The sequence below is a fragment of the Cheilinus undulatus genome, linkage group 6 (assembly GCF_018320785.1).
Source record: "Cheilinus undulatus linkage group 6, ASM1832078v1, whole genome shotgun sequence".
NCBI lineage: Eukaryota > Metazoa > Chordata > Actinopteri > Labriformes > Labridae > Cheilinus > Cheilinus undulatus.
Window position 1 is genome coordinate 50,822,764 of NC_054870.1, and position 14,688 is coordinate 50,837,451.

The window sequence follows — 14,688 nt, forward strand, 5'->3', positions numbered from 1 at the left end:
TAGACTCTGGATTAATCGACCTTTAACTGTAGATAGACTCCGGATTAATCAACCTTTAGCTATAGATAGACTCTGGATTAATCGACCTTTAGCTATAGATAGACTCTGGATTAATTGACCTTTAACTATAGATAGACTCTGGATTAATCGACCTTTAACTATAGATAGACTCTGGATTAATCGACCTTTAACTACAGATAGACTCTGGATTAATCGACCTTTAACTATAGATTGACTCTGGATTAATCGACCTTTAACTACAGATAGACTCTGGATTAATTGACCTTTAACTACAGATAGACTCTGGATTAATCAACCTTTAACTATAGATTGACTCTGGATTAATCGACCTTTAACTACAGATAGACTCTGGATTAATTGACCTTTAACTTCAGATAGACTCTGGATTAATTGACCTTTAACTACAGATAGACTCTGGATTAATCAACCTTTAACTACAGATAGACTCTGGATTAATCGACCTTTAACTATAGATAGACTCTGGATTAATCGACCTTTAACTACAGATAGACTCTGGATTAATTGACCTTTAACTACAGATAGACTCTGGATTAATCAACCTTTAACTATAGATTGACTCTGGATTAATCGACCTTTAACTACAGATAGACTCTGGATTAATTGACCTTTAACTTCAGATAGACTCTGGATTAATTGACCTTTAACTACAGATAGACTCTGGATTAATCAACCTTTAACTATAGATTGACTCTGGATTAATCGACCTTTAACTACAGATAGACTCTAGATTAATTGACCTTTAACTATAGATAGACTCTGGATTAATCGACCTTTAACTATAGATAGACTCTGGATTAATTGACCTTTAACTACAGATAGACTCTGGATTAATTGACCTTTAACTATAGATAGACTCTGGATTAATCGACCTTTAACTACAGATAGACTCTGGATTAATTGACCTTTAACTATAGATAGACTCTGGATTAATCACTGGTGTGTAATCAGATCAGTGTAGTTAAATATAATTAAACTCTCAGAGGTTCCACTATCTATACCTGAAACCTGAGCTGAATCCTGACAGAAATAATCTGACAACCGTTTATAGACATTTATACTGATAAAATATGGAGATTTTTTTTATATTATCATTTTTAATGTGAGGAGATTATTTATTATTTAATCATCAAATGTGACAGAAACAATAAAGATTTTACTAACTTAGCTGCATGAATTAAAATAACTTTATTTACAACATTAACATTTACATGTAGGGTTATAATTTTAAAAAGTTTCAGACTAAAACCTCCAGGGATGTCTATCCACCTCAAACAGCCAGCAGGTAAATTCACCTGTTATTAGAGAGTTATTGATTATCATCAATAACTCTGTGACTCAGACCTGCAGCTGGTCTCCTGGTCCCCATAGTGGTTGGAGGTGTTGTCATAGATGGTGGACTGAATCAGGGACCCACAGTCCCCCAATTATCATCAATAACTCTGATCAGATGTTGATTAACCGTGGACACAGAGAGAACAGGATCACTGATAATGATCATGATCAGTCATCTAAAATCATCTTAGATTATTGATAAAAATTTAAATAAATACAACTGAATTAAAGAAAATAAATCTAAAAAAAGGTTTTCTCATGAGGTAAATATAACCTGCATGGCTGTTTCTGTAGTAACTGAACATTTATAAAATCAGCATTCATTTAAAAAGGTTTTAGAAACACCAGGAGATTCACAGCAGAATTTTAGGAGATGTCAAGGACCAACAGAGTTTACATTTTATTTATATAAAGTTAGACAGGATTAAAGAACATCCTCATTTAAGCAGATACAGGTTCTGATCTTAATCCCATCAAGTCTACAGTACAGTGAGGTTAAATGAACATGAACAACGGTTCTGGTGTTAAAGGACAATAATCACTGAGGTTAAAAACATCGATGTCTAGAATGAGTCTGTGTTAATGAATCACACGCTCCTCTTCACCTTCATACTGTTTGTCATTGCCAACGTTTGTGCAATTTACATCCCGTTCCCTGCCAAAATCCTGCAACACCCCCTTCATTTGTCCAACAAAGTTGCCAATGTTTGCTGGTTAATGGATTTTTTAATGACAAAATATTACCAGGATGCTCAAACTGTAAAACTGTACAAAAAAGTTGTCAATGTTTGGTGATATATGGATTTTTTTTTTTTTTAACCAAACATCACCAAAATGCTCACACTTAAAAAATGTCCAACAAAGTTGTCAATGTTTGGGGATTTTATTGATTATTATGACCAGACATAACCATAATAATCAGCTTGTAAAATTGTCCAAAAAAGTTGTCAATGTTTGGGGTTTTACAGATTTTTATAACAAAATATCTCTAGGATGCTAACACTTATACATTCAACAAAAACATCGTCAGTTTTTGGTGATTTATGGATTTTTATAACAAAACATTTCTGGGGTGCTAAAACATAAACTGAACAAAAACATTGTGAATATTTGGTGATCTATGTTTTTTTTTTTTTTTTACCAAACATGACAAGGTTAATCACACTGTTAAACTGTCCAAAAAAGTTGTCAATGTTTGCCGATTTATTGATTTTACAACCAAACATTTTCAGGATGCTCACACTGTAAAATTGTCCAACAAAGTCGTTAATGTTGTGGAATATTTATTGATTTCATAACCAAAAATGATCAGGTTGTTAACACTGTGAAATTGTCCAAAAAATTCATCCGTGTTTGCTGATTAGTTGATTTTGTGATCAAACATTACCAGGATGTTCACACACTGAAGCTGTCCAACAAAGTTGTCAATATTCGGGGATTAGTTGCTCAGACTGATCTAGACCAGGGTCATGATCTTGAGGGAGGCGGGCTGGAAGCGTCGGATCTTCTTCTTTAAGGCTCGTGACGCTTTGATGCGACAGGAGAACGCTTCATGGCGAGGCACGGTCCAGATCAGACCGCTGTGGTCCTGGTCCTCATGGTCCTGGTCCAAGGACAGGCTGCTGTCAGACTCTGACTCAGACCTGCAGCTGGTCTCCTGGTCCCCATAGTGGTTGGAGGTGTTGTCATAGATGGTGGACTGAATCAGGGACCCACAGTCCCCTGAGTACTCAGACTCACAGTGAGGCCAGTTCAGGCTGGACCTGTAGATCGGGCCAGGGGGATACCTTGAGTCCAGACTTGGGAGGGCAGAGGACCCAGAAGACCTGAAGGACCCTTGAAGTCCAGTCTGACCCGGTCTGGCACTGCAGAGCATTGAAACTTGAGACTCTCTGGACATCCAGGAGGTCTGTATCTGGTTCTCACAGCAGTCTGGACTCTGGGATCTGTAGACTCTTCTGGACTGTGGAGCAGCATGGACAAGAGGTGGTTTCATGTGGATCTTGTGGAGTCCAGGACTACAGGAACTGGAGTCTGATCCAGATTTTGGTCTGAGCTCCTCAGAGGTTTTCTGGGTCCCTCTTCCCAGTCTCCTGTGGTCCCCCTTCGACCGAGTCTCTCTAGTCCTGGGTCCTCTGGGTTTTTTGAGTCTCAGGGGTTTAGTCTTACGATCTCCCGGCCTGACTCGGACCCTTTGAGATCCAGCAGGGACGAAGTGAGCCAGGACAAACTGGGCCGGTGCTGAGGAGGTCTCTAATCTACAATTTAGTCCAGGTCTTAGTCTTTGGCCTGGCTCCAGGGTCCTGGGCTCTTCATGTTTCTCTAGCCTCTGAACCGGTCCATGTTGTCCTTCTTTGGTCCTCCGCAGTGATGAAGACGGGACCTCATCAGAAATGGACTCCTGGACTGCAGGAGTGCTCTGGCACCAGGTAGAGCTCTGGGACAGGTGGGCTTGAAGCTTTGGTCTGGCATTCATCATGCAGGCTCTCCTCTGAGTTCGGACCAGGTTTGTGGACTGTGCTGGACCAGTAAGAGAGGCTCCATGACCTGTAGTCAGACGCTCAGCGGCCATTTTGTCCCTCAGGGTCTCTGGTTTGGTCTGGATTCTGGTGCTCTGGGGGAGTTTGTCCATGTGACCAAGAGTCCTGGTCTCAGGTCCAGGTTGTTCCCTATGGAGGGGGTCAGGACTGAACCTTGGAGGTCCAAGGCCTTCTTGTGGTCCAGAAGGGATGGTGCCACCCCCCTGGAAAAAGACCGGGCTTTGCAAGGCAACGGCATGTAGTGGACTTGGGTACCGGTAGACCTCAGAGCCGCTGTTGGAGACCAGATCAGTCTGGAACTTAGGGTCCACAGTGCTGAGACCCTGAGCAAGGATCCAGTCCAAATCCCCTGTGGACAAAATGGATGAAAGAAAGAAACACATGAGACATTAAAACTATTTGGACTGTTTAACTCCCTCATCCAGTGGTTCTCAACACATCAGTCCTTAGGAACTCCACCTGTTCCCTCATGTGAAATCACTTCTCCAAAACAATCCACCACTTATATTTAATCAAAACCCTCCAGCCCTTTATAACTCTTCCAGCCCTATGGAACCCCTCCAGCCCTACGGAACCCTTCCAGCCCTACAAAACCCTTCCAGCCCTACAAAACCCTTCCAGCCCTACAAAACCCTTCCAGCCCTACGGAACCCTTCTAGCCCTACAAAACCCTTCCAGCCCTACAAAACCCTTCCAGCCCTACGGAACCCTTCTAGCCCTACAAAACCCTTCTAGCCCTACAAAACCCTTCCAGCCCTACAAAACCCTTCCAGCCCTACGGAACTCTTCCAGCCCTACAAAACCCTTCCAGCCCTATGGTTCCCCTCCAGCCCTACAAAACCCTTCCAGCCCTACAAAACCCTTCCAGCCCTACGGAACCCTTCTAGCCCTACAAAACCCTTCTAGCCCTACAAAACCCTTCTAGCCCTACAAAACCCTTCCAGCCCTACAAAACCCTTCCAGCCCTACGGAACTCTTCCAGCCCTACAAAACCCTTCCAGCCCTATGGTTCCCCTCCAGCCCTACAAAACCCTTCCAGCCCTACAAAACCCTTCCAGCCCTACGGAACCCTTCTAGCCCTACGGAACCCTTCTAGCCCTACAAAACCCTTCTAGCCCTACAAAACCCTTCTAGCCCTACAAAACCCCTCCAGCCCTACAAAACCCTTCCAGCCCTACAAAACCCTTCCAGCCCTACGGAACCCTTCTAGCCCTACAAAACCCTTCTAGCCCTACAAAACCCTTCCAGCCCTACAAAACCCTTCCAGCCCTACAAAACCCTTCCAGCCCTACGGAACCCTTCTAGCCCTACAAAACCCTTCTAGCCCTACAAAACCCTTCCAGCCCTACGGAACCCTTCCAGCCCTACAAAACCCTTCCAGCCCTACAAAACCCTTCCAGCCCTACGGAACTCTTCCAGCCCTACAAAACCCTTCCAGCCCTATGGTTCCCCTCCAGCCCTACAAAACCTTTCCAGCCCTACAAAACCCTTCCAGTCCTACGGAACCCTTCTAGCCCTACAAAACCCTTCCAGCCCTACAAAACCCTTCCAGCCCTACGGAACCCTTCCAGCCCTACAAAACCCTTCTAGCCCTACAAAACCCTTCCAGCCCTACAAAACCCTTCCAGCCCTACGGAACCCTTCTAGCCCTACAAAACCCTTCTAGCCCTACAAAACCCTTCCAGCCCTACAAAACCCTTCCAGCCCTACGGAACTCTTCCAGCCCTACAAAACCCTTCCAGCCCTATGGTTCCCCTCCAGCCCTACAAAACCCTTCCAGCCCTACAAAACCCTTCCAGCCCTACGGAACCCTTCTAGCCCTACAAAACCCTTCTAGCCCTACAAAACCCTTCCAGCCCTACAAAACCCTTCCAGCCCTATGGTTCCCCTCCAGCCCTACAAAACCCTTCCAGCCCTACGGAACCCTTTGAGCCCTTTGGAATGCCTTCTAGACCTTTAGAGCCCCTCCAGCCCTTTAGAACCCCTCCAGACCTTTGAAACACCTTCAGCCCTTTAGACCCCCTTGTAATCCATTCAGCCCTTTAATCTTTAAAACCAGCAAAAACTTTTAAACCCTCAAATCTTTAAATGGTTTTGGTCTTTTAAATAATTCAAAACTTTAAACATTTAAACCTCTTACCCTCCTTACCATTTGATGGTCTTTAATCATTTAAACCCTTTTTACCCTTAAAAGTCCTTAAACCCTCAGAGTTGGACTCACCTGTGGACACAGGCCTCTGTCGGACAGGGTATGCAGGACTGGCTCTGATCCGGCTGCTGCCCAGGTGAACCCCTGAGGCCCGGGGTGGGCGGGGCTTGGTAGAGGTTTCGTCAGCGGAGCGCCGCCGGTGTAATTCAGACTGGAGTGGAGGGCTGAGGGGGCGGAGCAAGCTGGACTGAGAGGAGGTCAGGGACTCACTGTAAACTGATGTGGATGAGGTGGACAACGAATCACTAAGGTCGAAGAAACCTGTGGGGTTGGGACATTAGACAGGTGAGTGGTTCATCTGGTGTGATGGCCATGTGATGATAATTAGTGGTTACTGATTAGTAACACTGGTATTAGCTGTGATGACATTTTAAAGTCTAACCTGAGCTGGGTCGGCTGTCAGCCTCCTGTTTCTCCTCCGATGCCCTCCTGACGTCTACACGGAGCTCGCTAATCTGGACGCCAAGCTGCTGCAGGTGAGACTGCAGACCGATGTCCTGTCTGCGCATATGACACTGACAAAACAACAACAAGAACGACAATGTTAACACAAAAACAACTTTACATACACAACAAAAAACATACACAAAAAGGAAACTTTAACCCTTAACCATTATACACAAAGAGGAAAATTTTAACACTTAACCATTATACACAACAAGGAAAATTTTAACACTTAACCATTATACACAAAGAGGAAAACTTTAACACTAAACCATTATACACAACAAGGAAAATTTTAACACTTAACCATTATACACAAAGAGGAAAAACTTTAACACTAAACCATTATAAACAACAAGGAAAATTTTAACACTTAACCATTATACACAAAGAGGAAAAACTTTAACACTAAACCATTATAAACAACAAGGAAAATTTTAACACTTAACCATTATACACAAACAGGGAAACTTTAACACTTAACCATTACACACAAAAAGGAAAACTTTAACACTAACCCATTACACACAAAGAAGAAAACTAACACTGAACTATTATACACAAAAAGGAAAACTTTAACACTCAACCATTACACACAAAAAGGAAAACTTTAACACTAACCCATTACACACAAAGAAGAAAACTTTAACACTCAAACGTTAAACTCAAACTGACCCTATCAGACTAACATGGACCTGCTCAGAGTCTTAACTCTCCTCTGTGATGACTTTAAGCCTCAGTGTCACTCAGACTGTTAGACAGCAGCTGTTATCTTCTATTAACAGAGACAAAGAGAGTCAGCCACAGCTCATGATTAACACAGCAGGGGGGCAGGGAGGTTCTCCTCTGCAGGGGGGGAGGTCAGCTCATTATTAAACTCCTGGAGGGGGAGGAAGGAGAAGAGGGGGAGGAGGAAGGAGAGAAGGGGAGGAGAGCTGAACTTTACATTTTCTCCTTCCTCATGCCTCAAACAGTCCCTGAAGGTTGATTTTAGATATCAGAGACGCCTGAGCTCAGACACAAGCGTTACAGCTGGTTTATTCTGTTTTACTTCTGCTGATCTCCTGATTTAAGCTTCTACATCGAAGCTACTCTGCTTCCTCAGAGGTGGAGGAAGTACAAGATTATCACACTGAAGTTTAAGAACAGTTACTCTGGTTAAAATTCACTCAAACAGAGATAAAAGTACTATTAATTGACTCAAGTAAAGTAAAAAGTAGACCAATCAAAGTTTACTCAGTTTACTATTGAGGAGCTACTTCAGATACCCGAGTTTGTAAAAAACTCCAAGTGAAAGCTAAGTGGTTCTGTCTATCCACAGATTGTTGGAGGTGTCAAACTTCTTCATGTGAGAATTCTGGAGGCTTCTGTTCTCTTGGGAACCTTCAGTGCAGCAGAAATGTTTTTATAGCCTTCCCCAGATCTGTACCTGTCAACAATCCTGTCTCTGAGCTCTGCGGGCAGTTCCTCTGACCTCACGGCTCAGCTGAGGCCTTCTATAGAGAGCTGTGTGCCTTTTTAAATCATGTCCAATCAGCTCAATTTACCACAGGTGGACTCCAGTCAAGGTGCAGAAACATCTCAGCAAAGACCAGAATGTGAGAAACCTGAGCTACATTTAAAGTGCTGTTATAAAGGCTCTGAACTCATATGTCAATGTGATATTTCAGTTTTTGTTTTTGAGCTCAAATGTCTAAAATTCTGTTTTCACATTGTCATGGTTGGGGTATTGAGTGTAAAAATTGATTTAAATGAATGTAGCATCAGTGAAGGAGGTCTGAATTTGAACCTTTCTATTTCTGGAACCAACCAGCGTGCTTTTTATGCTCTTCTTCAAGAGACAGTTTTAAACTTTTAAAGTTATCACTGCTATCAGAGGAACCCAAACTACACCAGCACTAGTCTTCTTCTCTGAGATCTGCTCTGACTTTTATAAAAAAAAAAAAAAGTCCTCCATAATGGCACCCAGGCCGCCCACAGAATAGTCTGGGCCTGGGTAAACCCAGAGAATAGGCCCCTGACAAACCCAGAGATGGGGGCCCTAAATATAAAGTATTGTCATACCCTAACTTTACACTAGACCAGTGGTACTCAACCTGTGGCTCTGGAGCAACATGGGGCTCTTTTGTGATGATTTTTGGCTCTTTTATGTCTTAATGTTAAAAACTATTCCCATTGTTGCCCCTTCTTTTTGACACTTATATCCTGCTTTTTGCAATTTTTTTGCCCCTTTTTTGTCTTTTTTTTTGCCACTTTTCGCCCATTTAAGCTGCCTTCTGCAATTAAATGCCACCTTTTGAGCTGATGTTTGTCCATTTCAGTCATTTTTCACTCATTTTTGCCATGGTTTCACCACCTTTGGACCATTTTTGCCACCTGTAACTCATCTTTTTTACCACTTATCACACATCTTGCCACTTTCTGTCAATTTCTCTCCATTTTTAACACTTTTCTCCAAGTGTTTGCCAATGACATCCTGCTTTTTGCAATTTTGTGCCCCTTTTTGCCTATTTTTGCCACTTCTCGCCCATTTAAGCTGCCCTTTGCAGTTAAATGCCACATTTTGCCCTTTTTCCTACATTTTTTTTCTGATTTTTGCCCATTTTCCCCATCTTTTTAAGATATTCGCCATTTTTGACAATATTTTGCCACCTTTAACTTATTTTTTGGTCACTTCCCACCCATTTTTGCCACATTCTGCTCGTTTTTGCCACTTTTCTCCCAGTATTTGCCATTTTTGACCACTTTAGCCACATATAACTTATTGTTATTGCCACTTTTCACCACTCAGATTGTGGCTCTTGCAAATGTATTTTTCAACAATTTGGCTCTTTGTTTGAGCAGGGTTGAGTAAAACTGCACTAGACCAGGATTTCACTGACCTCCATGGACCAGAGAAAGCTCTCCCTTTACCCCTCCTTATGGCAGCCTTTCTCCTCAGAAATCTGCTCTAACTCTTCTAAAAATGTCTTCTAAAATCTGATTCTACTTTTGATTGTTTCCTGATAAACAGTTAAACCCGTCTGATTCAAACCAACCCCTCCTCTCCCCTCCCCCTGTTTAAATCCTGATCTGTTAATGATTCCGTCTCTGCAGTCTCTGATTTATGACCCTGATCTGCTTCCTGCCCCCCTGCTGAGCGTCTCTGAATAGTTTCAGTATAAACAGCCTGTTATCTCAGGGTCCCGGGGCTCTGGCCTCACTGGGTCCTGGTCTAAGAAAATACAGTTCAAAGTTGAAATGCTTTTCCGTGTCAATGATGTTAACAAGCCTCAAAAATGTCCCTTTTTTGAAATAAAAAAATGTGATAATTCTATTTGTATCTATTTTTACATAGACATAATGTCTAATCATGGTTTTAAAAGAATACATGTACACCTGTCTGAGCTGACAGAGCCCCACACTGCAGGTTGGGAAGCAATGCTTTCTACCAAGGAGCGCTGAGGTCTGTAACTAAAGACCCTGACTCATCATTGTATCCACATGATGGAGTCAGGGGGCCTTCATTGATCACATGTAGACTAACTTTATAATCTGCCTCCATCATACCTGTGTGATTTTACTCATGTTAGCTCCAGTCTTTACTCTCTGACTCAATCACATGATCAGCTTGTTTGTCTGGTCTGGCAGAGAGAGAGTCTGAACAGACGCTCAAATAGACCATTAACTTTATTTTTACCATGTTATGATGCCACTTATTTCTGACATGTCACTAATATGTCTGTCATACGTGTGTTCATCTCACTTTTTGTAGGATAACAGTAAACATTAAACTTTTTTCATTCAGTATTCATATTCTAATCTTTCACATCACTAATGACCCAGCCTTTCCCATCTACTGACGTTTACTTTGATGGAACATTTCTACAGAACGGAGCAGGGCTGGCACCGTTTGGAAGAAGTACTCTGACAGCCCTTCTTAAGATCACCTGGATGCTATACTAGACTGGGCTGAAAACAAAAGGCAAGGATGGAATATCTTACAGCTTCAATGACATCACCTTCAAAGCAAGAATGGAATGTTACATAAGCTTTGCTGACATTGTCTTTTAAGTCAAGAATGGAATGTTTTGTAAACTTCATGGACATTATCTTAAAAGGCAAGGATGGAATGTTTTGTAAACTTTAATGACATCATTTATAAAGACAAGGATGGAATGTTTCACAAGCTTTGATGACATTATCTTTTAACTAAGAATGGAATTTTTTAAATTTTTGATGTCATCATCTTAAAAAGGTCAAGGATGGACTGTTTCATGGGCTTTGATGACATAATCTTTAAAGGCAAGGATGAAATGTTTCACAAGCTTTGATGACATCATCTTTTAACTAAGAATGGAATTTTTTTTAAGTTTTGATGTCATCATCTTAAAAAGGTCAAGGATGGACTGTTTTATGAGCTTTATTGACATAATCTTTAAAGGCAATGATGGAATGTTTTATAAGCTTTTGTGACATTGTCTTTAAAGCCAAGAATAGAATGCTTTATATGCTCTGATGATGTCTTCTTCTAAGGCAAGGAAGGAATGTTTTATAAGTTTTATTGAAATTATCTCAAAATGCAAGGATGGAATGTTTTGTAAGCTTCGATATATTATTTTAAAAGGCAAGGATGGATTTTTTGGGAAACTTTAATGACTCTGATGATGTCATTTTTAAAGGCAAGGATGGAAAGTTTCACATGCTTTTATGACATCATCTTTAAAGCAAGAATGGAATAGTTTTTGTTCATAGATCTACATCACTATAACTGATTTAAACCCATGTTGTGGATTTTTAAGGTCTCAGTAAATCCTCACACTAACGGCAGAACCCCTGTGTCCAGTATCAGGTCTCAGTAAATCCTCACACTAATGGCAGAACCCCTGTGTCCAGTATCAGGTCTCAGTATATCCTCACACTAACGGTAGAACCCCTGTGTCCAGTATCAGGTCTCAGTATATCCTCAGACTAAAGGTAGAACCCCTGTGTCCAGTATCAGGTCTCAGTAAATCCTCACACTAATGGTAGAACCCCTGTGTCCAGTATCAGGTCTCAGTAAATCCTCACACTAACGGTAGAACCCCTGTGTCCAGTATCAGGTCTCAGTAAATCCTCACACTAACGGTAGAACCCCTGTGTCCAGTATCAGGTCTCAGTAAATCCTCACACTAACGGTAGAACCCCTGTGTCCAGTATCAGGTCTCAGTAAATCCTCACACTAACGGTAGAACCCCTGTGTCCAGTATCAGGTCTCAGTAAATCCTCACACTAACGGTAGAACCCCTGTGTCCAGTATCAGGTCTCAGTAAATCCTCACACTAAAGGTAGAACCCCTGTGTCCAGTATCAGGTCTCAGTAAATCCCCACACTAACGGTAGAACCCCTGTGTCCAGTATCAGGTCTCAGTATATCCTCAGACTAAAGGTAGAACCCCTGTGTCCAGTATCAGGTCTCAGTAAATCCTCACACTAATGGTAGAACCCCTGTGTCCAGTATCAGGTCTCAGTAAATCCTCACACTAACGGTAGAACCCCTGTGTCCAGTATCAGGTCTCAGTAAATCCTCACACTAACGGTAGAACCCCTGTGTCCAGTATCAGGTCTCAGTAAATCCTCACACTAACGGTAGAACCCCTGTGTCCAGTATCAGGTCTCAGTAAATCCTCACACTAACGGTAGAACCCCTGTGTCCAGTATCAGGTCTCAGTAAATCCTCACACTAAAGGTAGAACCCCTGTGTCTGGTATCAGGTCTCAGTAAATCCCCAGATGCAGCATCGTGTTCTAGCTGTAGTTTATGTGGATGTTTATGAGGATCTCTTCCTACCAATTGTTGTTTTAGAGAGCTTAGTGTCTCCTCCAGACGATCCTCGGTCTCGGTCCTCCCTGTCGCCCCTCGGTCTGCAGGTCCCTGGTGGTCCTGGTCCCTCAGAGCCCGGTTCACCATGTCCCTGTACCTCTCTTTGAGCAGGTTGAGCTCCGTCAGAGCAGCTACGGCAGCCTGTAGACGTTCACTGACCCTGATCCGATCAGGGACCAGACCCGGGACAGCGCAGGTCTGACCCGGTCCAAGTCCAGCTCCACAGCCCGGGTATAACCCCAGCTTGGCCCGGATCAGTCCGTGTGAGCTCATGGCGCAGCAGAATCCGGATCCTTCACTGACCAGTTAAAGTTAAACTACCTGTAGGAGTGGAGCAGGACTCTGTAGACTCCTCCCACATCATACGTCATCAGATCCTGCTAACTAATCAACATCATCCTGACCCCGAAGAGCAATCCGGACACGTCCTCAGACACTGGTCTTTATTTAAAGAGATCATTAAATCACTGGTCTTTATTTATAAAGATCATTAAATCACTGGTCTTTATTTATAAAGATCATTAAATCACTGGTCTTTATTTATAAAGATCATTAAATCACTGGTCTTTATTTAAAGAGATCATTAAATGACTGGTCTTTATTTATAAAGATCATTAAATCACTGGTCTATATTTAAAGAGATCATTGAATCACTGATCTTTATTTATAAATATGTTTAGATATTGCGTTTCTGAATGAATAATACTCTTATATAACAGAGACTAGGTTTTTTAAAATATAGAATAATAATAATATGAGATGAACCTGTTTATATGAATAAAATGGATCAAACTGGATTCAAAATTAAACTTTATTTACATTCAAATCAAATTTTAATGATCAGCCTCATTACAGAGATAAGTGATAAACCTTTATTGATTGTCTTTTGGGGTAGATGTGTTTATTAATCAGCTAACATCAGAGTTAGACTTAATAATGGTGAAGAGAAAATGTCAAACAAACAAACAAACAAACAAACAAACAAACCAAAGACAAAACAAATCAAAACAAAAATAAATAAATAAAACACGAAAAATTATAAAGCCAGAATAGTATTTGAATATATTGAATAGTACACCTTTAATTATAGGAAGTGATCCTTTCAAAATAAGACGAATAAAACGGAAATATTTCCACCAGTGTGTTTAGACATGAAATCAGTGAAGGTCTTTGACGCCCTCTAGTGGTGGCCAGGTGGCTGTGATAACAATATTTATTTTTTAACCTGAACCATAACCACTCTTAAAAATAACTTTTTAGATCCACTGTGTAGTAAAATATAGCCTTTTAACATAAACCCCTCTTTTTAAAACAGAATTATTTTTATGCAGCGATGTTAATAATGTGGTTGGACGCACTGCACTGAACGATTGAGACGGTACTGTTAGACTTCATAGCCAGACCAGGATGTGTACATACTGTATGTCAGGATGCGTGAAGTATTGAATAATTGTGAAAAAAAAAACCCACAAAATGTGTGAAGAGCTGCGCAAGAAGAAGTTAATGACATGGGCAAAAAGTGGCTAAAATAGGTCAAAAGTGGCAAAAATGGGCTCGGGTGGCAAAACAAAGAGGCAAAAACAGTAGCAAAGCTTGGCACAGAGTGAAAATGGAGAAAAGTGGCATAAAGAAGGCCAGAAAGCAGCAATCATGTAGAAAATGGATAAAAGGTCGCTGAAATTTTAAAAAAAGTTGCAAAAAGATGTTGTAAATTTTGACAAAAAGTGGGGAAAATAGGGATAATAGTGGCAAAAAAGTTCTGAAAAGTGGCCAAAAATATGAGTAAAAAGCAGCAATAAGAAGTGGAAAAATGAATAAAAACCTATCTTATGAATAAAAATCTATCTTTTGTCATTAAATACCACTTTTTCCTAGTTTTTGCCCATTTTAGCCACTTTATACGCCACTTTTATCCCATTTTTGCCCCTTTCCACCATCTTTTCCCGTTTAAGCTACATTTTGCAAATAAATACCACTTGTTTCCTCTTTTGCCTGTTTGCCACTTCTTTTCACCACTTTTCACCAATTTAAGCTACATTTTGCCACTACATACCACTTGTTTCCCATTTTTTGCCCATTTTTGCCACTCTTGACTGCTTTTTGCTCATTTTAGTCACTTTTACTCATTTTTTTCCACATTTGGACCATTTTATGTCATCTATAACTCTTTTTTGTCACGTCTTACCCATTTTTTGATACTTTCTGACCCCCTTTCCACTTTTCCTCCCCATTTGGCCCCCTTTTCACCCATTTTTGTAGCTTTTTGACAATTTTTGCCACC

The 14,688-nt window shown here is 41.4% G+C and overlaps 1 protein-coding gene across 1 annotated transcript; it reads right to left on the minus strand.

Annotated features, from left to right (window-relative positions):
- Positions 1 to 1,212: 1,212 nt before the first annotated feature.
- dact2 (dishevelled-binding antagonist of beta-catenin 2) lies at positions 1,213 to 12,705 on the minus strand. The gene is made up of 4 exons (XM_041788754.1): positions 12,375 to 12,705; positions 6,506 to 6,638; positions 6,136 to 6,384; positions 1,213 to 4,263 (listed from the first exon to the last, which is right to left on the minus strand). The coding sequence occupies exons 1-4, from the start codon at positions 12,678 to 12,680 to the stop codon at positions 2,831 to 2,833; spliced, it is 2,121 nt and encodes a 706-aa protein (XP_041644688.1). The 5' UTR covers positions 12,681 to 12,705; the 3' UTR covers positions 1,213 to 2,830.
- Between the last annotated feature and the right edge of the window lie 1,983 nt (positions 12,706 to 14,688).